The 26,460-nt window shown below is 36.6% G+C and overlaps 1 protein-coding gene across 7 annotated transcripts in view; it reads left to right on the top strand.

Moving 5' to 3' along the window:
• Positions 1 to 26,460, top strand: part of LOC139130335 (transmembrane protein 131-like) — a 273,369-nt gene that overhangs the window by 175,575 nt on the left and 71,334 nt on the right. For all 7 annotated transcript variants that reach the window (XR_011551826.1, XM_070696090.1, XM_070696089.1 and 4 more), the window contains exons 26-29: positions 1,158 to 1,514; positions 18,064 to 18,739; positions 19,095 to 19,306; positions 23,029 to 23,150. Coding sequence is in view for 6 of the 7 variants with exons in the window: in XM_070696090.1 (XP_070552191.1) it covers positions 1,158 to 1,514; positions 18,064 to 18,739; positions 19,095 to 19,306; positions 23,029 to 23,150 (1,367 nt within the window). In the remaining variant the exon portion in view is untranslated. The remainder of the gene's footprint in view (positions 1 to 1,157; positions 1,515 to 18,063; positions 18,740 to 19,094; positions 19,307 to 23,028; positions 23,151 to 26,460) is intronic.

Here is a 26,460-nt window from a genome sequence, read left to right as displayed (position 1 = left end):
TTGTGCAATGTTATGCAAATTTTATGTCAATGTTTTTTTATTCATGTGAGCGCTGCAGACAACTCATACTTTGTGATATCGACTCATGGCCATGCTGCGTCGATACTGACAGTCGAATCTGTACGGTGTAAATTAATGGAGATCGACAAGTTTTGAAATTTAGCGTATTTGCCATACCTTCTTTTGCTAAACAATATGATAGCAATAAATCTTCGTATTTTGTGTATAGATAATCACCACGATACTTCGTTGCAACAAGGACGCTCCCGAGCAGTTGCTAGCTCCCCATAGCATAGCATGGCCGCAAAGGTCAGACAAGGAGTAAAGGGAAAGTCCCTAAAGTTCCGCTGGCTGTGATTGGTCAATTCACGCAATAGGTCAAAGGTGTCAGTGCATGAGGTCAGGGTAAAATTCTGTTCAGCACATGGTGCACGATGTCTGTCCGATGTTTTCTATTTACGATTTTCAATTAGCGTACTCCTTAAAATAAACGATCAATTACATGTTGTGAGTTTTATTATTTTGCTCCTACGGTAGTTTCAAAAAGTCTTAACCGTATCTCGAAACGAAATGTGATCTTACAGTCTTACCAAAAGGCAGGCGCTTTGATAAAGTGTTGAAGCATCGGCCGGCTGGCCGAGACGAAAGATTGCTACGCCAATATGCTTACAATTTGATGAGTTGAATTTTCGGCAATAAAACTTTGAAGTTTTTTTTTATTTGTATCGATGAACGAAATGTCTCTTGATGTGGAATTCAGTCATCTATGATCATCTGTTCAGATTGTTCACATACAGCTGTCTATAAAGGTTACACTGATGTTTGCAACTTTGCATTTTTGCCATGTGAAATAGTGTTTTCTTTGGTTTTAACAAGTTTAACTATATCAAGAGCTACATTTATTCAAAACAGCTGAATGCTGAGGCTGTCCACACGGAAAAGGTGATTCAAAGATATGAATTAACTTCATAATAATGAAATTATAAGACTATTTTGAAATAATCCATAAGTATGAATCAGCAAAAAATTGATAGCCCTTGGCTGCTTGTGTGTCTCTGCAATATTTTGCATTTTGTAAGTGACAGTAAGTCCTAATAGCTGGCAAGTATCCATATATATTGTGTTGGTGTTACATATGTTTGTTTATTTCTCTTCAGGTTTACACCAGATTTCACCCTGTCAAGAGTAACACGCCAACTGAAATTCATAACATCGAGAGGCCCAGACATGGAGTACACTTTACTTGCTACCATACCACCAAACATGTTACCTCATTGTTCATCAGCTATACCTAGACCTGCATGGGAACACTTACTGTATGCTGCCACCATCTGTTTGATGATAACATTATTCATGGGAGTACTAATGGTATCCTATTTAGAAGCTTTAAGATTCCATCCAGCAGCAACACTTCACAGGAGAAGAGTACTTTCAGATCAGTTTGATAAAAACAGAAGATTTGACCTCAAAACAATTAGTGGAATCAAAAGTAATGCACAGGACACAAAATCAAGGTAGCTTTTGTTCTCATTTTTGCCCAATACAATACAAACGACTTCAGGTTACCCTAGTTTTATTAGCTCACATTTGGTATACCAATGTGAGGTTATCATATAAGCTGAAGTCGGTGGCGTCTGTATGCATGTGTGTATGTACGTATGTACAGTAGGTCCATCAACATCAAAAACATGCGAACCGCCGCACGTTTTAGCTTGGTATTTGGTATGTGGATGCATCCTGGGCTATAGGTGGGATTGTGTTGAAATAAAGTTTTCATTGCCCAAATTATGCAAATGAGCTTAAAAAAAAGTGAAAATGGTAAAAAATAAATAACTCAAGAACTGCTGTTTTGATTGCTCTGGAAATTTGTGTGCAAGTACCATAGGGGGACCTTATACAGTTTTATGCATATCTTGACAATATCTTAAATTTTGTATTTTTGCTGAATTTTTAAGTAAAAATTATTCTTCTCCGAAACCGCCGGTCCAATTGCTCTCAAATTTGGGTTGGATATTTGCAATGGTGTTACCCTTCTAATTTGTTGAAATTACAACAAAATTGGCAAAATTACCGTTTTGGGGCAATTTTTAACTCACATTTGGTATACCAATGTTAGGTTATCGTATAAGCTGAAGTCAGTGGCGTCTGTATGTATGAATGTATGTATGTATGTATGTATGTATGTATGTACAGTATGTCTGTCAACATCAAAAACACGCAAATCGCTGCACGTTTCATCTTGGTATTTGGTGTGTTGATGCATCCTGGGCTGTAGATTGGATTTTGTTCAAATGAAGTTGGCATTGCCAAAATTATGCAAATGAGCTCACAAAATGTGAAAATGGTAAAAAATTAATAACTCAAGAACCACTGTTTTGATTGCTTTGAAAATTAGTGGGCAAGTACCTTTGGCGGACCTTATACAGCCATATGTATATTGTGAAGATATCGTGAATTTTGTATTTTTGCTGAATTTTTTGCTTATTTTTCTCATTGTAAGTAAAAATTATTCTCCTCTGAAACTGCGGGCCCAATTGCTCTCAAATTTAGGTTGGTTCTAATTTGTTGAAATTACAACAGAATTGGCAAAATTACCGTTTGTGAACATAATATTGTCATATTTGGTATCAATTCATAGTGAAATTTGATCCAGAAAACTAAGCTGAGGCTAATTGTTTCATTTTTAGCTCACATAGACTAGTCTATAGAAGCTATTGGGATGGGTATCCGTCTGGCATCCGTCATCAGTCTGTATGTATGTATGTATGTATGTATGTATGTCCGTTTGTGAGGCATCCGTCCACTCAAATATCTTGAGAACCGCAGTACTTACTAATTTGATATTTGTTGTGTAGATAAAAAATATGATTATGAGAAAACAGTTTTTTAGCTCATATTTGGTTTTATATATAAATACCAAAAAGAGCTTATATGACGAGTCTAAGTGGCGTCTGTATATTTGTGGGTATGTGCGGATGTATGTCTGTCACACACAAAGGCTCCCATACCGCCAAAGCTACCGTCTCAGTTTACATATGTACCACAGATTATTCAGTGTATGGCAACAAAATAAAGATGGTATTTTCAACGAAGGTCTCCCAACAGAAAAAAATAATCCCTCTCAACAAATGTATATTTAAAAAACCTTGGGATAAATTTCAGTTTTCACTGCGTGTTTCAGTTTCTCTTGGTGATTATGATCGATAATAATAAAAACCATAATAAAAAAATTGTTTTTACGCCCGTTTTTTTAAAGCATTTTTTGAAAACAGGTCACGTGCCATTAAATAATTTTTTAGCGAAGATGGTATTTTCACGCTATTTTATGCAAATGAGTAAACAAGAGGAACTACTTTCTGTTTGTAAATATTGTCGTCTGCTCCTGTTTTGAAATTGCCGATGGAAGAACGTAATCACTACGACTGGAAGAATTGTATGTATTTTGAACATTTGGCCTCAGAATTTTTGTGGCAGAGCACAATGTAGTTGCAGCAGTCAATCGCTGAATTCACAGTTACATAGACTCATGATGTGTAAACAACAACAAAACGAGAACCTTTATTACAAAAAACTACCACACACATAAATGGAGTACACAGAAACTTTAGTTAGGGTTGTAACGCAACTTAGAGTTCTTAGTTGAAACGTTCTGAGTAGTCAACTGTCATTTACTTCTCTCATAAATAGAGCACATTACCTTTTAATATAAAGTCTACTAGTTTGGAAATGCTTTTATCCAGGTAAGTCAAAACATGGATGTACATCCATGGTCAAAATATGAGAGAATTACAGAAAAACTACTTACTGAATTCTGGGTGAATGAATAATCAACATAAATGAATAACTTATGTAAATCTTATTGCATCTAAATGATCTATTGTTCAGTAATTAGTGTCTATTGTCCACAGCAAGTCGTTACATAATAATGCATATTCGTGGCAGTTCCACGACAATTTTACTACCCTGAAGATATTTCCATATCTTCATCTGTTGAAGAGAAAAAGACAGCGGCTGCAACAAACGCTAAAGCCATGGAGCCAGAACCACCCGTGACACCTGCACCGGCAAACCATTCTACGAGTACGTGGAATACCACCACGTACTTAGTGTACGGAAGAAGAACGGCAAGGAGTACGAGCCGGACTCGATCTCCAGTTATCAAAAATCAATTGATCGCCATTTGCGGAATGCCAACTACGGATATAGCATAATGCGAGATGAGTTGTTTCAGAAAAGCCGTGATGCCCTGGCAGCTAAACGGAAACAACTGAAGGCGACAGGAAAAGGTAATTTGCCAAAGAAATCTCAGGCTATTACCGAAGACCACGAAAAAGCCTTAGTGGAAGCTGGTCAACTCGGTATACACAGTCCAAACGCTGTCCTAAATACTATTTGGCTCAACAACACCAAGCTCTTTGGCCTGCGGGGAAGTGACGAGCACAGACAAATGAAGTGGGGAGATGTATCAGTAGCAAGAGATGAAAACGGTGAATACCTCGTCTATAACGAGCGGCTGACAAAGACGAGACGCGGCGAGCCCGGCAACACCCGTAAGTTTGCCCCGAGAGCCTACACAAGCCCATCAAAACCGCAGACTTGCCCCGTCACCATCTATACAGCATACGCGAAACGAAGACCCGAGGCCATGAATTTCGATGACGCACCTTTCTATCTTGGAATAGAATATGTTACATCTACTCTTCAAAGGGGAATATGGTTTCGGAAGCAGCCAATGGGTGTTAATAAATTAAACATGATCATGAAGTCAATGGCAAATGCGGCCGGCCTCTCGGACAAACTCAGCAATCACAGCGCGAGAAAAGCATGCGTGCAACGATTGCTTGACGCCGGTGTTCCTCCCATCACAGCTGCTCAGCTAAGCGGACATAAAAATCCAACCAGTCTAAATAGATATTCAACAGCAAATGAAGACCAGCAACGACAAATGCACAACATCTTGAGCGGAGTACGCAACACGTTTGATCCACAACCAAGCACTTCTTCGGTAAGCCTACCCGTACCATCAGTACCATCTATTTCCGGACCGGCATCTGCCTACGGAAGCACAGTGAGCGTGTCGCCGTCATGTTCTCAAAATACGCAACACCAGTTTCCTCAGCTGCCTGGCATGTTCTCCAATACCACAATCACCGGTGGAGTTTTTCATTTCACGTTCAACGTCGCAGGCAGCAGTTCTTCGAGCAATCGCACTTCTCCTGTACCAGCTGTCAAACACCGCAAGTCTGCTGTAATTTACTCGGACTCTGACTCCGATTAACTCGATTTTCGCATTGAGTTTTGAAGTATTGATCGTTTAATTTTGAAAGTTAGTGTCCTTGTTACTGCAAATGTCAAGGGTGTTAGTGTTTATTAAAGATATTTAAGATTTCAGTCCTGATATCTGTTTGTTTGCGTTCCTCTTTTATTATTGTTGTGAGAGATCCTCGAGAGCGATAGGAAGCGGCATCAAAAAACATTACCTCAACGAAAATTTGCATATGACAGGAAATAATCCAATCAGTGAGCTCATAGCCGATGAAAAGGTCGTTCACTCTGTATCAATGCGCTCTGAACACAGTCTCGATCTGCTGTGATCCTGTCAGGTCGCTGCCAGCCTTCTATTTCTGTTGCGATCGTCATAATTTGGAACATATGTAATAATAACAGAACCCCACGACCTTGGAGGGCGCTCTGCGGCATACCAAAGGTATTTTCTCGAGTGATACGGCGTATCCTGCGGCAGTACTTTTCCGAGCGAAGCTTTTCGCTTCGCTCGGAAAAGTACTGCCGCAGGATACGCCGTATCACTCGAGAAAATACCTTTGGTATGCCGCAGAGCGCCCTCCAAGGTCGTGGGGTTCTGTTATAGTATTTGGTGTACAGGTAGATGTAGGGGTTGAGATGTGAATTTGTTCAAATGAACACGTCAGTGTCAAAAATGTGCAAATGAGGTAAGAAAAAGCGAAATTCTGAAACAGGCTTGAAACAGGCTTACTCCACTGACTTGAGTCATTTCCTGTCATTGTCATTGAACTGTTACATATTAACAGACCTGCTCAAACCATAGACAGTAGAGGGGAGGAAGACCGTCAGTAGAGGGGAGGAAGACCGTCTATGATCAAACTAAGGGGGGCTATCTGCCTTTCTGCTATGCATGTTGCTAAAGTAGACCTCCAGTACCTAAAGTTTCAGACCTTTATTAGTCCCCGCGGACGAAGTCCGGCGGGGACTTATAGATTGGGTCCCGTCCGTGTGTCCGTCCGTCCGTCCGTCCGTCCGTCCGTCCGTCCGTCCGTCCGTCCGTCATCAACAGTTTCTCAGACACTGCCAAACCAATTTTGTTCAAACTTGGCACAAAGGCATAGCACTATGACCTACAGATGCACATCGATTTATTTTGCGATACGATCCAATATGGCCGCCAGGCGGCCATTTTATTACAATTTTTTCATGTACGGAGCCATAACTCAGACATGTTTCAACCGATTTTATTCAAAGTTGGTACAAGGACATTGACCAATGTCATAGATATGCATGTCAATTTGTTTTGTGATATGATCCAATATGGCCGCCAGGCGGCCATTTTATTACGATTTTTTCATGTACAGAGCCATAACTCAGGCATGTTTCAACCGATTTTATTCAAAGTTGGTACAAGGACAATGACCAATGTCATACATATGCACATTGATTTGTTTTGTGATACGATCCAATATGGCCGCCAGGCGGCCATTTTGTTTCGATTTTTTCATGTATAGTGCCATAACTCAGGCATATCTCAACCGATTTTATTCAAACTTGGTACAAGGACATTGACCTATGTCATATATATGCATGTCGATTTGTTTTGTGATACGATCCAATATGGCCACCAGGCGGCCATTTTATTACGATTTTTTCATGTACAGCGCCATAACTCAGACATGTTTCAACAGATTTTATTCAAAGTTGGTACAAGGACATTGACCAATGTCATATATATGCACATGGATTTGTTTTGTGATATGATCCAATATGGCCGCCAGGCGGCCATTTTGTTATGATTTTTTCGCGTACACAGCCATAATTCAGGCATATCTCAACTGATTTTATTCAAAGTTGGTACAAGGACATTGACCTATGTTATACTTATGCACATTGAATTGTTTTGTGATACGATCCAATATGGCCGCCTTGTGGCCATTTTTTTTACGACTTTCCATGTCCTGAACAATAACTCAGACATGTATCAAGCAAATTTATTCAAAGTTGGTACAAGGACATTGACTTATAGTATACATAAGTACATTGATTTGTTTCTCGATATGGTCTGATATGGCCACATGGTAGCAATTTTATTATGTTTTTTTTTCATGTCGAGAGCCATAACTCTAGCAAGTCTCAACTGATTTTATTCAAAGTTTGTACCTGGACATTGACTTATGTAATACATATACGTGTTGATTTTTTAAACAGTAAGATCAAATATCGCTGCGTGGCGGCAAATTTGTTACGATTTTCTCATGTACTGAGCCATAACTCAGACATACCGGTATTTCCACCAGTATCATTCAAAGTTGGTACAAGGACATTGACCTATTTCATACATGCTCGTCAGTTGTTTCATGTCATGTAGCAGTATCATGTCAATTATTGAAGTTTCATAATTAGGTTGATATGTCAGAAATACTGCATCAAATTTCATGAAACTTTGTACAGATGTTAAGCTCACATTGCTTTAACAGTGAAAAAGACATTTATCAGTGTCATTTTAATTAATTTGTAATTGCATATGTAATGAACATATTAGCCTAATTAGAGTGATATATCCACAAATACAACGTCAAATTTGATGAAACTTGATACAGATGTTGATCTCATAGTGTTGTAAATACTACATTAAACTTTATGAAATATGGTACCGGTTATCTATTAGTGTTAGGATAGAATGAAAAAATGTTTTGCAACATCCTGTCAACTAATTCCCAGTTGACTCATTTAATGACCTTTAGGATAGTGGCCTACATTGGTTTTATGTTTTTCATCACCATGGAACTCATTCTTGGCCATTGAGTGCCATCTGTATCAAAGTATTTTTATCACAGAACCTGTATCAAAGTACCCATTAGCAAGCGGGGACTGGGTCATCAACGATGACTTTTTACTTTTGTCATTCTTGTTTTTCTGGTTTAAATATTTCTTGTTGTTTTTCTGGTTGTACTGTGCAGAAATCATTGTCATAACATCAACGTAGAATTTTCCTGCACTCACAGATAGAAACAACATTTATTGTTGATCTTTGGTACCCATACTGGTATGTACCAATTCTGATCAAATTTGAGTGACACCGTATAATTGCGGTATTTTTAATTTTTAGCTACTATAGACTATAGTCTATAGAAGCTATTGGGATGGGTATCCGTCCGGCGTCCGTCGTCAGTCTGTATGTATGTATGTATGTATGTATGTATGTATGTATGTATGTATGTATGTATGTATGTATGTATGTATGTATGTATGTATGTATGTCCGTTTGTGAGGCGTCCGTCCACTCAAATATCTTGAGAACCGCAGTACTTACTGATTTGATATTTGTTGTGTAGATGAAAAATATGATTTTGAGAAACTGTTTTTTTTAATTTTTTGATATTTTTGAAAATAGGCAAATTAATGCCAAAAAAGGTGTTTTTGGTAAAAAATCTTCTTCTTCATAACCGCTGGTCATACAGCTTTGTTATTTGGTATACAGGTCCCTAGGGATAACCCAACTTAGATTTGTTCAAATTGTGATGAAATATGCAAATGTGTATTTTTAAGGAATTTTTTTGTCATTTTTGGTCAAAATTTGACTTACATTGTATGTAATTCTTGTACTGTGTAAACCCTATCAATTCACCCAGAAAAAAAAAATTAATGTGATTTTAAATAATTGAATTAATTAGGAAATCATGAAAGCCAAAATAATTTTAGTGTTGAATTATCAGAAAGTTCAACTTTTTTTGACAGTTCATAGTGAAAGGCTTACCATCTTGGAGGATTAAAACATGTAAAGGCAACTTTCCTGAATCCCAACTTTGATATATTCTGAACCACCATTTATGTTATCTAAAAGAAATTGCTCATAATAGTTTGTCATGATAGGGTGGTCAAATAAATAGAGATAGAGAAAGTTCTAATTTCCATTTATGGTTGACTTGGTAAGGATAAAATAAAATTACTTTTTGAGGAAAAAAATAGAGTGGTCAATTAAAAGAGTGGTCAAAGTGATAGGGTTTTTATGGTAAAGCTGGGCTGTTAGATTCCTCGTGCTATTTATAGCAATTATGCAATCTGTGTAAACAGTGCAATGAAAGTTACATGATTCCTTATAATGCTTTTGATGACCTTGAACTTCTTAAGTTTCAAACATTTGTCTCTTCAGTGTGCTTTCTCTGAATATGTACAGTCTCAACTTATTCAACAGAACTTACTTACAATGTTAATTTGAAAGTTAAAATGTGCTTGGTTAATAGAATGAAAATACTGATATTAAAAGAACTAGCTCAAGATTCTTTATAATCTGACAGATATGCTGTTTTTTATGACGTAAATCTTGATTTAAGCAAGTCTTGTTTACTTTATTAGAGTGTAATTAACTCTCGTTTATTTGCTATTATAGACTAATATAGTCTGATGAAATATGCAAATCTGTATTTTTACGGAATTTTTTCCATTTTTGGTCAGGCCATTCTGAAATGAGCTATCAAAGATATCCACCTTCTTCATCAATTCATGTGTCACAAAAGGTTATTCTCTACATAACACTGCAGAGCTCTGTCAACTGTTGAGTCGCTTTTTTTTACCTTCTCGTGTCTATTTATAGACAGAGAAGGTATTAGAGTTGAAAACCAGTATGCTGGTGTCAACTACTTCCGTCTGTCAATACTTCCGTCTGTCAAGATCCGTTGACGTCATGCCATTGTGATGGGTCATATCATAAACTGGTGGGGGTGTTCATGGTTCAGGTTGAGGTGTAGGAGAACGATTTTGAACTGTGACAAAAATCAAAAGGGACTTTGCGGCATAGCCACAGTGTTACATGTAAGCCTTTCTCCAAGGTTCATAGTTGACTACGATCTATTACAGACTACTGAGCTGACGTTAGGGTTACTCACTTTGTGTTTGCTCACTCTGTGTGCGCTAGTGTTTGGTACTGAGTTGCGTGGATATCCCCTCATGGTCTCACGTGATATGGGCCTGTTGCATAATCTGCAGATGATCATATGCCTCTGAGTCTGAAAACGGTTATTGTGTAAGCCTGTCGGCATTTTCCTTGCATTTTTTCTCATTTAATTTTGCAAAATATCGGTGAGTACCTCAATATTTCAAGATAACTCTTTCTTCCCAATCGTTTCCTGGAGTTTCAGAGTCATATGAACGAAAATGAGTGAAAGTTTTAGACAGGAAAATCGGACGTCGGCCATGTTCAATGTTTACAGTACAATCAGAAGTTTATGTGGAGGAAATAACTAACAAACACTGCTAATGATGCCCGCCCTCTAGAGGCAGACCTTCCTATATGAAGTACCACATTTGATGCTTGTGGAAAGCTTGACCACACAAAGGAGCATTTAAACTTTTAGAAAATGACAAATTGAATAAGAAGGTATTCTGAAAATGTCAAATACTGAGGAAAAATGCGCAAATATTCAAAATAAACAGGTTAACTGACTGGTCAGCTATAAAAAACAATGAAAATGTTTATGATCAAAAGTTTTTGAGATGCGCACATTTTAACAAATACAGAAATTATTAACATTATAAATATAAGACCAAACTATTTTTTCAGGGATGGGACAGGTTGGAAATGAGGGGTGAGAGACAAAGGCACTCCTATTGCTGCATGTGGATGCAGCCACACCATTTCATTTACAGCATACTTATTCACTGTGTTGTGTTCAAGTTCCATATTGTACTGACTGTCATACAAGGATAACATAAGCAAAGCAAATCAAATTAGAAAAGGATCAATGCTGTTGTGTGGATTTTGCTGAACATGGCTGATTTTAATATTTCGCCCTACATATTTGATATCCAGCAAAGGCATATTTTGATGTAAAGTCAAAATTAACACTACATTGCTGACAATATATGTTACCGTTTCTGCATGAACTTTTCTTTTTTAAATTATAGTATATTAGTACTTCAAACAGATTAACAATTATCGTGATGTCAACCCATAATTTTACATCACAAAGGCTGTAATTCTGCCATTTTTTTTGTTTTTAAGTCATTTTATAAATTTTGCACTGCACAAGATGATTGAACAAATTGCAATGTTTGAATTTGTAAACTCAAAGAATAAAAATCCTTTGGTCACAGATTAAATTATTTTTTGAAAATAAATTTACTCTCAAACACTTTTAGCATGTATTCTTTACACGGTCATGTATTTCAAGGAAAATATGCCTATTAAAAACAGTAATTTCTTCAATTTTTTTGAATACTATGACAATTATCAGTGGGATAATAGTTTTTTTGAATACTATGACAATTATCAGCCATGAGGTTTACAAACACAAGACCAGATAAGCATTTTTCATCATTTCCACAGGACTCTTTGGAAAATCCATTAAAAACAGTTAACAGTGACTTAAAATGATCACATGGTATACATTTAATTTACAGATGCCAGGTTGTGTATTTCACATGCACTCAGGTCAGTAGGGAAGTGCGTCATTACTATTTTGGACTGTTAATTCTTATTTCTGAATTATTTAACTTTTTTTCCACATTGAACTATCTTTAGGCAGTTTATACTGTAGCTTAGAATTTTTTTTGATTGATGTATTTATTCTTTTGAGTTCTTTGGGTCCATATCCCACCTCATGCCCCTACATCATCAACTATTCACCAACAACTCCATGCCAACAACCAATTACCTGACCTGGCCACACATTAGAGAAGGTACAGCGTCATTGACGGTATGTTTTAAAAACCTCTGGTCAGACAGCTTTAATATTTGGTTTACAAGTCCCTAGGATGACCTTAGTGAGATAATTTCATACAGTCAGGAAATACTTAATTTAGTGTCCATGTCTATAGTAGCTTCAGGGACTTTGGCCCTATGTTTTGATATTGTTGCAATTATGCAAATTGGTGCCAAAAAGGCGTTTTTGGTAAAAAACCTTCTTCATAACTGCTGGTCAGACCGCTTTGTTATTTGGTATACAGGTCCCTAGGGTTAACTCAACTTAGATTTGTTCAAATTGTGATGAAATATGCAAACCTGTATTTTTAAGGAATTTTTTTTGTCATTTTTGGTCAAAACTTTATTTTATCAAAACCGCTCGTCTGACAGTTTTGATATTTGGTATACAGGTTCTTACAGATAACATAATATGATATATTGAATATATGATGAAATCTGCAATTTTGTACTTTTGGTGCAATTTTTGCCATTTTTGGTCAAAAAATGTGTTTCTCAAAAACTACTTGACTGATGCTTTTGATATTTGGTATACAGGTTCCTAGGGGTTGTCTCAGTGTGATATCTTGAAATTTGATAAAATCTTCAATTTTTGTATTTTTGGGTCAATTTTTGCCATTTTTGGTCAAAATATTTGTTTCTCAAAAATTACTCATCTGATATCTTTGATATTTGATATACAGGTTCCTAGGCTTTATCTTAATGTAATATGTTGAAATTATGATGAAATCTTCAATTTTGTATTTTTGCCGCTAATTTTGCCATTTTTGGTCAGGCCATCCTGAAATGAGCTATCAAAGATATCCACCTTCTTCATCAATACATGTGTCACAAAAAGTTATTCTCTACATAACACAGCAGAGCTCTGTCTACTGTTGGGTGGCTTGTTTTTTCAAAACTGCTGGTCAGACAGCTTTAATATTTGGTTTACAGGTCCCTAGGATGACCTTAGTGAGATAATTTCATACACTCAGGAAATACTTAATTTTGTATCCCTGTCTATAGTAGCTTCAGGGACTTTGGACCTATGTTTGATCAATGTTTACAACTTTTCCATGCAAGACGCACATGAACTGATAAAAAATTTCAATCCTGTAGTGTAATGACGTGCAATGTTATATAGCAGTATCATGGTACGGATGTTAATCTTACAGTACTGTAATACTATGTGAAGACATTAAGAAGCATCATGTCAATTAATTGCTAATTTGCAAATTTGATGAACTTTCATAATTAGTGTAATATGTCTAGAAGCGCCGAATTGAATTTAATGAAACGTGGTACGTATATTTATCCTCCAATAGTGTAATGGCGTGTAAAGATATGTAGCAGTAATTGCTGATTTGCATACATTATTAATTTTCGTAATTAAGGCCAGTATACCGAGAAATGGTTCATCAAATTTCATGTAACTTGGTACAGATGTTGTGCTCTTATTGCTTTAACAGTGAACAATGACTTTATCAGTGCCATGTTGATAAATTTCAATATGTGTAATTAATGAACTTTCCTGATTTGAATGGTATATCCAGAAATAGTACATCAAATTTGATGAAACATGGTATGTATAGATGTTGATCTCATAGTGCTGTAATACAATTCAATGACACTTAGCAGTGTCATTTAAATTAATTGCTAATTTGCATACATAATGAATTTTTGTTTTTAGGATGTATGCCCAGAAGCACTGCATCAAATTGTATGAAATGTGATACAGGTGATAATCTGTCAGTGTTCTAATTGAATGAAAAATGATTTGCAACATCCTGTTGATTAATCACTACTTGAATCATTTTTACCTTCTCGTGTCTATTTATAGACGGAGAAGGTATTAAAGTTGAAAACCAATATGCTGGTGTCAACTTCTACCTCTGTCTGTCAAGATCCGTTGACGTCATGCCATTGTGATGGGTCATATCATAAACTGGTGGGGTGTTCACTGGTTCAGGTTGAGGTGCAGGAGAACAATTTTGAGCTGTGACAAAAATCAAAAGGGACTTAGCGGCATAGCCACAGTGTTAAGCCTTTCGCCAAGGTTTCTTAGTTGACTACGATCTATTACAGACTACTGAGCTGACGTTAGGGGTACTCACTTTGTGTTTGCTCACTCTGTGTGCGCTAGTGTTTGGTACTGAGTTGCGTGGATATCCCCTCATGGCCTCACGTGATATGGGCCTGTTGCATGCATAATCTGCAGATGATCGTATGCCTCTGAGTCTGAAAACGGTCATTGCAAGTGTAAGCCTGTCGGCATTTTCGTAGCATTTTTTTACCTTCTCATCGAGATGGTATTAGAATTGAAAACCAGCGTGCTCTTGTGTCAACTTTTACTTCCGTCTGTCAAGATTTGTTGACGTCATGCCATTGTGATGGCTCTGGTATCAACTTTTACTTCCGTCTGTCAAGATTTGTTGACATCATGCCATTGTGATGGGTCATATCATCGGACGTCGTGTCGGCATCTACATGGCGGCCATGTTTATATGTTTACAATACAATCGCAGAAGTTTATGTGGAGAAAATAACTAACAAACACCAGTCATGATGCCCGCCCTCTAGAGGCAAACCTTCCTATATGATGTACCACATTTGGTGCTTGTGGAAAGCTTGACCAACACAAAGAAGCATTTTAACTTTAGAAAATGACAAATTGAATGAGAAGATATTCTGAAAATGTTAAATACTGAGGAAAAATGCGCAAATATTCAGAGTAAACAGTTTAACTGACTGGTCAGTCATAATGATGGAAAAAACAATGGAAATGTTTATGATCAAAAGTTTTTGAGATGCGGACATTTTAACAAATACAGAAATTATTAACATTATAAATATAAGACCAAACTATTTTTTCAGGAATGAACAGGTTGGAAATGAGGGGTGAGAGACAAAGGCGCTCCTATTGCTGCATGTGGATGCAGCCACACCATTTCATTTACAGCATACTTATTCACTGTGTTGTGTTCAAGTTCCATATTGTACTGAATGTCATACAAGGATAACATAAGCAAATCAAATCAAATTAGAAAAGGATCAATGCTGTTGTTTGGAATTTGCTGAACATGGTGGATTTTAATATTTCGCCCTATATATTTGGTATCCGGCAAAGGCATATTTTGATGTAAAGTCAAATTTAACACTACATTGCTGACAATATATGTTACCTTTTCTGCATGAACTTTTCTTTTTTTAAATTATAGTATATTAGTACTTCAGACAGATTAACAATTATTTTGATGTCCACCCATAATTTCACATTACAAAGACTACAATTCTGCCAATTTTTTTATTTTTCAGTCATTTTATAAATTTTGCACTGCACAAGATGATTGAACAAACTGCAATGTTTGAATATGTTAAACTCAAAGAATAAAAATCCTTTGGTCACAGATTAAATTACTCTTTGAAAACAAATTTATTTTTGAACACTTTTAGCATATATTCTTTACAGGGTCATGTATTTCAAGGAAAATATGCCCTTTAAAAACAGTAATTTCTTCACTTTTAGTTTTTTTTTCAATACTGCGAAAATTGCAGGCATGAGGTTTTACAAACACAAGACCAGATAAGCATTTTTCATGATTTTCATAGGACTCTTTGGAAATTCCAGTAAAATCACTTAAAAGTGACTTAAAATGTTCACTTGGTATACATTTAATATACAGATGCCAGGTTGTGTATTTCACATGCACTCATGTCAGCAGGGAAGTGTGTCATTACTATTTCCGGACTGTTAATTCTAACTTCTGAATTATTTAACTTTTTTCCACATTGAGCTATCTTTAGGCAGTTTATACTGTAGCTTAGAATTGTTTTTGATCGATATATTTAATAATCTTTTGGGTTCTTTGCGTCGATATCCCACCTCATACCCCTACATCATCAACTATTTGCCAACAACTCCATGCCAACAACCAATTACCTGACCTGGCCACACATTAGAGAAGATACAGCGTCATTGACGGTATTTTTGTAATTAGGGTGGCAGCCCAGATTGGTTTTACATTTTCACCACCACAGAGCCCATTCTCGGCCATTAAGCCTCATCTGTATTGCAGTATTTTTAATCACAGACCCAGATAATAAACAGGACTCTATCCTCACTCTCCGAGGACCTGTAATCAAATTACAATTAACAAGTGGGGACTGTGTCATCAATGATGACTTTTTATGTAGTAGTTTCATGTCAATTAGCTGCTGATTTGCATCTTTAATGAATTTTCATAATTAGGCTGATATGTCAAGAAATTCATCAAACTTCATGAAACTTTGTATGCATGTTGAGCTTACATTGCTTTGACATTTGAATGAAGATATTTACTAGCGTCATTTAAATTAACTTTCAATTTGCATTTTTAATGAACTTTCTTAATTAGTAGGCTTTGTCCGGAAATGCTGTGTCAAATTTGATGAAACATGGTACAGATTTTGATCTTCCAGTAGTGTTATGGCATGCAAGATGTGTAGAAGTATCATGTCAATTAACTGCTGATTTGCATATTCAATGAATTTTCATAATTAGGATGATATGGCGAGAAATACTCCATCAAATTTCATGACAGTTTGTACAGATGTTGAGCTCACAGTGCTTTAACATTGAATAAAGACACTATGCGGTTTCATGTTCATAACATTTAATTTACATATGTAATGAACTTTCCTAGTTAGAATGATATGTCCAGAAACATGTGCACTTCATGAAATTAGATGAGACTTTGTACAGATGTTGATCTCACAGTGCTGTAATACAATTTATAGACACTATAGCGGTATTATCTTGAAATGTGGTACACGTGATAATCTTTCAGTGTTATAATAGAATGCAAAAATGTTTGGCAACATTCTGTCGATTAATTACTAATTGACTTCTTTAATTACGTTTTGTAAGTAGAGGGGCAGCCCACATTCATTTTAAGTTTTCACTACCATGGAACTCGTCTCTAAGCAAAGACTTAATAAATGAACAGGACTCTCTCCTCTCTAAGGACTTGTAATCAAAGTACCCATTAACAAGTGGGGACTGTGTCATCAACGATGACTTGTTCCAATAGTGATTAGTAGCATTGTAGTAATTTTATACAGGCATGCAATGTGTATCTTGATCATTCTGTGTTCTGTATTAACGTAGATTTCTTAACTGGCTAATAGATGTCAGTTCCACAGTTCTTGTGAATACGTAGGATTGATTACCTGATTAAGTACACTTGTAAGGAACTGCTGCCTTTGTGAACACAACATATTAATCATGCCATGAATGACAATTTATTATCAATTAATTAGTAACCAACAAAACAATATTTAACAACACATCTGTCTGCAGGGTACCCTTCATGAAAGTATATCAATGTTTTAATTGTTCAGTAAAAGAGATAATCAGATTATTTTGCTGATTATTGGACGTACAATGTCAGTGTGGCTGTATTTGCTATTTGGTAGCATTTGATTTACAAGGTGAATAAACTTGCTTAATGCTGATGGTTAAACAGGACCTTCCCCTATAAAAGCCGGATTATTGTGAATCTATGCAAATGTAAAAAAGCCACACTATTGATCGAACGTGGTATGTTTGGTCCCAGAATCCCTTAATTTTGCCATTTTTTAGGCATTCATTGTCACTGAATCTTGCATTATGATGTATGTGAATATATAGCAACTAAACTTGAATCTGAAATAAACTGAAAAAATATTCCGATTTTTGTCAGAAAACACATATGTTACAAAATGTGTTCCCTGTACTACCATTTGGTACCTCTTTGCATAATTATGTTACGAAAGTGCCTGCCAAGATTATTGAAATTTATCATACGGTTAAAGCGATGCTACAAGAATTCAAAAACTCCTGCCCAGTGTATGCAAATGGCTGCGTCATCAGTAATCCCCCTATTGGGCGCCCAAGGTCCTGTAACTTCCCACGTAAGAATATATTTGCTGCATGTATGCTGTGTTCTGGACACAGACACACATAAATCTTATGTTCTTTTGTCAGAAACATTGATTTTGAAAACTTTTCCGTAGGATTGTGGTGATATGCTAAATGAATTGTTGTTCAATCCTAGAAGTAATTGCTCAGTGAGTGATAGAGTGCTGTTTTGAGTTTTAATCTCTGTATCTGTTTACAGCTCTGGTGGCTTCATGTCTGGAATTGGTAGTACTCTTGGGTTGAGACAGAACACACCATCACCACCACAAAACAACCACACTACCATGCCTAATAATACCAAACTTCATCATGATGGCCAACAACTCAGTGAGAAAAATGTCTCATCAGAAAGTGAGAGAGTTAGGCAAAACAGCTGGAATGGCAACACACGGATATCTCATGTAGAAAACCTTGGGACTAGATCATCACCAAACTCATTCACTTCAGGAAACTCTCCACCAGTTCTCAAGAAGCAAAACCCACCCAAAAATAACAAACGAAAGTTATTCATGGAGCCAGAACTTGAGCAGAACACCATTAACAACACAAGACTCCTTGACAATGAATATGAGCTCCAAAAACAAAACCTAGTTGAAAATGTAAATCTCAACTCGTGTGTGAAAACTGATGAAACAGCAAATGAACAAACAAAGCAGCAAAGCAGTTTTAATGATTTAGATAGTAGTAGTGCTAAGAAGACAAAACAAAAACAAAGAAAGTCCAAAGCAACTTTAAAGAGAGAAGATAAGGAACGCATGAAAGAAAGGTTGTTGAGGAAAGACGATCTGACTTCCTATGATCATGATGATTCCTCATCTACAACAACTGAGTGTTCTAATCCTGATCTTGACACAATTGAAAAACTCACTAAGCAAGTAAGTCATTTCCGCAACTTTTTTTAGTTCATGATATGTTTTTAACAGACAGTAATTTTCTAATTTTCCAACCATTCATTAATCAGGGATTATCTTGGACTCAAAGTGCGTATTCACAGTGATTTGGCAAGGCATCTGTTTTGATAAAACGTTTAAATGGATTGTAAATGAAAAGAAGATATGAACGAAATGTTTACTTGCGTCAGTGAGATGTAATATGCAGTACCTGCATAACCTTTTGATTTTACAATATATATTGACATTCTACTGTTTGAAACTTTTAGCTTTTTGTTATTGCCATTGATCCCAATGACTGGGTGAATACATGGTGTTCTTTCATTTTTATGGCACACAGCCTGTAAACTTAAAATCTGAATATGATGATGACAACTTGGGCGGACTTTACACAGAACTGACAACAAAGCAAAAGTCCAAACTCAAGAAAGATGACATACTTGATATTGGTGACCTCAAGAGGTTTGAAAATGTCAAGGTGAAGTCCAAATCACGTAAGAGTAGCAAAGTGGATCCCAAATCCATCTTCAACGGTGATGTTTTACGACCAAGGTAAATAGTCTACCTACTACAGTGTAACTGGATGTATTAAATAGGAAGATTCTACTTAGTAACGATATCAGCTTTAAAACTGTGTAATTAATTAGTTAAGATTGAACTGGTCATGAAATTGTCACCAGTCTTACTTGCCGTCATGGTCAGACTCAGTAAGTGTAACTAAACAGCTCCGTTCCCAAATAACTTACCAGTTAAAATTATTTAAGTGTGAAAAACTAATTGCTCCAAACAATGAAATCACATGTGAAGAAAGAAAGAAACATCCATGGCATCATCAATCAGCACAGCGAAATATGGCGGAAGTGACATCTGGGAAGGACTGCTCTGTTAGGCAACGGGGCCATAGTAGGTCACAGATCGAAAATACTGGATAAAAGTTATGTTTTCCTAGTGGTTCTGTCATAGGAACTGCTATGCCATGTTTTTTTATCATCATTTATTTGTTCCTTTGATATAAAAGTATACGTCTCCAAATAATAAGTGTGTATGCCGTACATGCATACCTGAGTCCAACTAACCTCTGTATGGCGAAGTTGTCTTGAAGCATGTACACTCTTGTTAGTCCCTGCAGACGCAGTCCAGCTGGGACGTATAGATTGGGTCCTGTCCGTCCATCCATGCATCCGTCAGCTCAGCAGCTGTTTCTCTGTTACCCCTGAGCCGATTTTTTTCAAACTGTGTGCAAAGATAAAGTACTGTGGCATACATATGCACATCAATTTATTTTGTGATACTATCCTATATGGCCGCCAGGCAGCCACTTCATTGTGATTTTTTCATATTTTTGAACCATAACTCGACTATCCCTGAACTGATTTGGTTCAATGTTTGTACACAGATAAAGTACTGTGACATGTATATGCACGTCAATTTATTTAGTGATACGATCCAATATGGCCACCTGGCAGCCATTTTGTTGCAATTTTTTTCATGTTTTTGAACCATAACTCAACTATCCCTGAACAGATTCAAACTTGGTACACAGACATTGTATTGTAGTGTGCATGTGCATGTCAATTAATGGTTTGATGCGATCCAATATGTCAACCAGGCGGACTCTCTCTCTCTCTCTCTCTCTCTCTCTCTCTCTCTCTCTCTCTCTCTCTCTCTGTCTCCACCTCTCCTCCTCCAAATGGTTGGATCACTTATCAGTCCGGTTCATTTCCAAAATTTGCGACTCATTATGATAATGTATTCCAGCTTTTAGCCAGTCATCGACCAGATTACATCATTAATAAAGTACAGGTCACGCTAGGTCACAAATTTCGCAGCAAGTGTGATCGGCAGTTTTGGGTCACTTATTAAGCCTCTGTCTTGTGAATTTCGACGATTTTCGACTGTCAATATAATCCACGTGTTCTGCAGAAGGTCATGTCCAACAACTAGTCCGATGAGTGAAGAGTATTCGAAATATTTACGATCCATTTCTACCCCCAGTTTATCAATTTCCCTCAAGTACCGAGAATCATTTTGTAGATGTTCGTCATCTCTATTAGAAATACTGTTATAAAGGTTATTTGTGTAGGTAATGCGTATGGTGTTTTGTAAGAAGGAAGAGTGATGTCAGAGCTTTAAAATGATACTTGTTCAGTAGTTATCCTACGCAGGCTAAAAATGGTACGCGATTTTGAAAATGTGTTGACAGAGTGGCCACACAACTGTTCGACATACGTCATACAGTAGAATTTGTGATCGCTGCCATCTCCGATACCAATGGGGTTTTCTGAACGATCTTTGTAGTTACACGATTTACATTTCGCAGGACTTCAGGCCAGAGTCCAGGAATCACAGCGATATATGGGATTTGGTTGTCTAAGCCAGACTAAAAATGGAACGCGATTTTTAAAATGTGTTTTGACAGAGTGGCCACACAACTGTTCGACATTATGACAGAATACGGCAGGAGAGTTCGACACAGTATGGTGTACGTAACCAAGGACGCATGTGGAGGTTGCCAGGAAATGCAATTTTTACTGATGTCGCGTTGACCGCTGATTGGCTAATGACAGGGGGAAATATTATGGTATAGCGTCACCAATTTTGGAAATGACCGGGACTGCTTATGCCGCCAATTCACATATCTTACACATCATTGTTTAAATGTAACTATTGATCTTGCCATGGAAAACACCTACAGCCATAACTTTACCCCCCATGCACAGACCACTATAATGTGATTTCCCAAAATTTAACAAATTCTTCACCCTTTCCCCTGTAATGAAGCTACAAAGCATGTAAATCAATCACCTTAATTTAATTCAAACACCATAATTCAGCGGGGACTTTGTCATCAGCGATGACTTGTTTTGAATGTGTTATTCATTTTGTGTCTGTTACAAATGTGTACGCTTTTGATGCACTTACAGTCACTTACAGTCGCTTGGATTGGTCTCAAGTTTTCTATTACAGTCTGATCATATGCAAATGCATTTCAAAAACAGTCATGCGCTATTCTAACAAGAGTTTGTGATGTGTTGCTTTATTTTTGGCTTTGCAAGTATGACATATTTTCAGCCAAAATCCTCTCACCAAATGCTACTTTTTTCTTGCATTGGCAAATAGTGGAAATATTAAATAAGACCAAAAACAACACCTTGTCAGTGCTTGTTAAGGTAAAGGGCGACGAATTCGGACGCGCACACGCTTTAGAACGTTTCTTCGCAGATTTAACTCCAGCCTGTCGCAAATGGGTTACTCTGTAGCGCATGTATTTAACATCACCTGTCATTGTTGAAATTGTGCTTTTACCTAATTGTTTGACCCAGTCTCTTAGAAATACATGTGACCTATAACCTTGTCATATTTTGACCCCCTAGGAAGCTGGTTTTTATTCAATATGAGCGAAAAATTAACATTTCTCTCCCATTTACATGGCGCATATTACCCATTCACCTGGAGATATTGTAAAAAGTAGCGTGGTGACACCCTTTTATTAAAAGTGTAAACTAAATGGTATTATGTCAGGATTTTATTCGCCAAGTTTGGTCAAAATGACACCATTCAAAGCGATAGGAAGAAAGTTTGAAAATTATGTAGTGATATCATTTCGATATTGTCATTTTGTAATCGATACTTATGTAAAAATTTCTTTACAAACATCATGAAAACTATACATTCGATAGATATGGATCTTAAGTCTTGGTATTTATTAAAATTAACTCATTTGCTAAGCTTTTTATTTTTGCTTTCTTTAGTTTAAGTGAATTATATCATTTTTATTTATTTCTAACGACGCCATTTTAACGTCCGTTTCCATGGAAACGATCATGGTGACCCCCATTTTTTATTTTATTTTTGCACTTGCACAACTTCCAAGAATATTTGTGCAAAGTTTAAAGAAAATGACACCACAACTTAATTTTGACGTAATTCATAGTACTTCACCTTAATCGGATTATTGCAAAATTCAATACAATTATTGCAGCAACAATGATAGAAATTGTGTCATACTTAATCAAAGTATAGCTTTATCAAAGATGTAACTTTTAGAGTAATTTCAATTTAATTATGATGATGTGCCCAAAAATGCTAAAACAAATGCATTTTTATCCCTGTGACAAATAATATTTACACAGTTTTTATGCATAAATATTTTCAAGTGAAGTGCTTATGACAGTGATCTAACTTGTGCTATAAGATGATAGAAAACAGATGTGTTGACACTTGACATTCATAAGGTTGATTGTAAAGACAACTTTATTTTATGACTTTGTCAGCACCCTTGAGTTGCCATACACCACGGCTCTTGAGGCATGTCGTCGTAAAGTGAAAGGACCCACATCACCACACTCTATTGCTGCAGCTGTGGCTGCCAAGGCTATGAAGAGAAACATCAAAGGTAAGAGAAAATATTGATAATATCTGTTGTCAGCAGCTACTTGCGACCTGTAAGCCAGCAAAACAGAAAAAATATTAACATGTCATTGGATCAAGCAAATTTAAGTCAGAGAACAGGCAGATTGCTTTGTACTAAAAGTACAGTGTTAAATGGTCTTTAAAACACAATATGCTTTAATGACATGAAAAGTACCCATGCTAGCTGGATTTGACCAGAGCTCAGTGTCATTTATACTAAGTGAGTAGCATGTACCTAGTATACACCTACTTTCTTTAATCTACGGTGTTCCATAACTGTACCCGTCCGAGTGTGTGTACGCCCCCCATTGATTTCAGAGGATTTCTGAAAATGCATTACATCCGTGTATAAGCCCCTACCCTGGTGTAACTCAAATACAGAATGGTTAGGAGAGTATACCGGTATATAGCTTTCCACCTTTGCAATGACCTCTTTTCAAACGTGAAGTTTGCCATCAAGTTCTTCCCAAGTATTGTATATCACCTGAAAGCTATTTCTATGAATTTTTTTGTTTGATCAAGAAAATTAATGGGCGATGAATTTTTGATGAAGCTTTTAATGAAAGTGTAAAGAAATTGGGTAAACTGACGTAAAAAGTTTAAGTCAGAGTGGAAGGGGGCTATTGTCTAGGTGTCAACGAGTAATTGCACTTCAGAATACTGGCTACAAAACCGTGTCTCAGATTTTTAGTCCCCACGGACACCGTCCGGGGGCACTTATAGGTTTGGTCATGTCCGTGCGTGCGTGTGTGCGTGCGTCCGTCTGTCCGTTCACGCAGATATCTCAGAGATGCAAGGAGTGATTTCATTCAAACTTGGTACAAAAATTACTTCATATGTCATAAAGATGCACGTGGATTTGTTTTGTGATACGATCCAATATGGCCGCCAGACGGCCATTTTATTACTATTTTTTCATGTACAAAGCCATAACTCAGACATGTTTCAACTGATTTTATTCAAAGTTGGTACAAGCACATTAACCAATGTCATAGATATGCATGTCAATTTGTTTTGTGATATGATCCAATATGGCCGCCAGGCGGCCATTTTATTAAGATTTTTTCATGTACAGAGCCATAAGTCAGACATGTTTCAACCGATTTTATTCAAAGTTGGTACAAGGACATTGACCACTGTAATAGATATGCATGTCAATTTGTTTTGTGATACGATCCAATATGGCTGCCCTGTGGCCATTTTGTTACAATTTTTTATGTACAGAGCCTTAACTCAGGCATATCTCAACCAATTTTATTCAAAGTTGGTACAAGGACATTGACCTATGTCATACATATGCACATTGATTTGTTTTGTGATACGATCCAATATGGCCACTAGGCAGCCATTTTATTATGATTTTGTCATGTACAGAGCCATAACTCAGACATGTTTCAACTGATTTTATTCAAAGTTGGTACAAGGACATTGACCAATGTCATAGATATGCATGTCGATTTGTTTTGTGATACGATCCAGTATGGCTGCCAGGCGGCCATTTTGTTACGATTTTTTCATGTACGGAGCCATAATACTCAGGCATATCTCAACCGATTTTATTCAAAGTTTGTACAATGACATTAACCTATGTCATACATATGTACGTCAATTTGTTTCATGATATGATCCAATATGGCTGCATGGCAGCCATTTTGTTACAATTTGTTCATGTCCTTTTGGCATGTACGATTTTATTCACCAATTTTATTCAAACTTAGTACAAGGACATTGACCTACGTCATACATATGCACATTGATTTGTTTTGTGATACAATCCAATATGGCTGCTGTGTGGCCATTTTTTTCCGATTTTTTCATGTCTGGAACCATAACTCAGACATGTATCAAGCGAATTTATTCAAAGTTGGTACAAGGACATTGACTTATTTATACATATGTATGTCGATTGGTTTCACGAGATGGTCAAATATGGCCACATGGTGGCAATTTTGTTATGGTTGTTTCATGTCAAGAGCCATATCTCTGGCAAGTCTCAACTGATCTTATTCAAAGTTGGTACATGAACATTGACTTATGTAATACATATACGTGTTGATTTTTTAAACAGTAAGATCAAATATCTCTGCATGGCGGTGATTTTGTTACAATTTTCTAATGTACAGAGCCATAACTCAGTCATATTTCCACCAGTATCATTCAAAGTTGGTACAAGGACATTGACCTATTTCATACATATACTCGTCAATTTGTTTCACGTCATATTGCAGTAATATGTCAATTATTGAAGTTTCATAAGTAGGCTGATATGTCAAGAAATACTGCACCAAATTTCATGAAACTTTGTACAGATGTTAAGCTCACATTGCTTTAACATTGAAAAAGACATTTATCAGTGTCATTTTAATTAATTTGTAATTGCATATACAATGAACTTTCCTAATTAGAGTGCTATTACCACAAATTAATACAATGTCAAATTTGATGAAACTTGATACAGATGTTGATCTCATAGTTTGTTGTTAATACTGCATCAAACTTTATGAAATATGGTACCAGTGATAATCTGTTAAGTATTAGGATTGTATGCAAAAATGGTTTGCAAAATCCTGTTGATTAATTCCTAGTTGACTCATTTTATGAACTTTAGGATGGTGGCGTACATTGGTTTTATGTTTTCATCACCATGGAACTCATTCTTGGCCATTGAGCGCCATCTTTATCAAAGTATTTTTATCACAGACCTAATTAATGAAGAGGACTCTATCCTCTCTGAGGACTTGTAATCAAAGTACCCATTAACAAGTGGGGACTGTGTCATCAACGATGACTGGTTGAAAAAAGTCCTAGTTTATTTCACAGTGCTGAATCAAAGTTTATCAACCGATTAGTCTCACAATGCCGTCTAATTAAGCAGCGACAACTCGATTCTAGAGACCTACATTAAAAAACTGAGACACAGTTTTAGAGACAACCTATTCGACAAACATCTGTGAAAATCAGGTGGACTTCCCTTCACGTGTTCTCGAGTTAAACTCTTTTGAGCGTGCTGCAAAGTGACAAAATGACGAACTGAGAAAACGGCTATTTAGTAAATTGATTCGGTTTTTGCTTTATGAATGACCATAAACAATTTACTCAACAGATAAAACACCAAAACAAGATAGTGCTATCAACGTTTTAGCCGAAAGAGTATTTTCACTCATTGAAATCAGTGTCAGCGGTTAAAATAAGGCTAAAAAGAGCGATTTTAGGGAGCGATGTCCCCTCTCAGAGCACAATGTACACAGTGAACGATGACTAAATAAACTTGAGTGCCCAGGAAGGGATTATGC

The sequence above is a fragment of the Ptychodera flava genome, chromosome 4 (assembly GCF_041260155.1).
Source record: "Ptychodera flava strain L36383 chromosome 4, AS_Pfla_20210202, whole genome shotgun sequence".
NCBI classification, from domain to species: Eukaryota; Metazoa; Hemichordata; class Enteropneusta; family Ptychoderidae; genus Ptychodera; species Ptychodera flava.
Note: the sequence above shows the minus strand (reverse complement) of the source record. Positions and strands in the feature narration are given on the sequence as shown.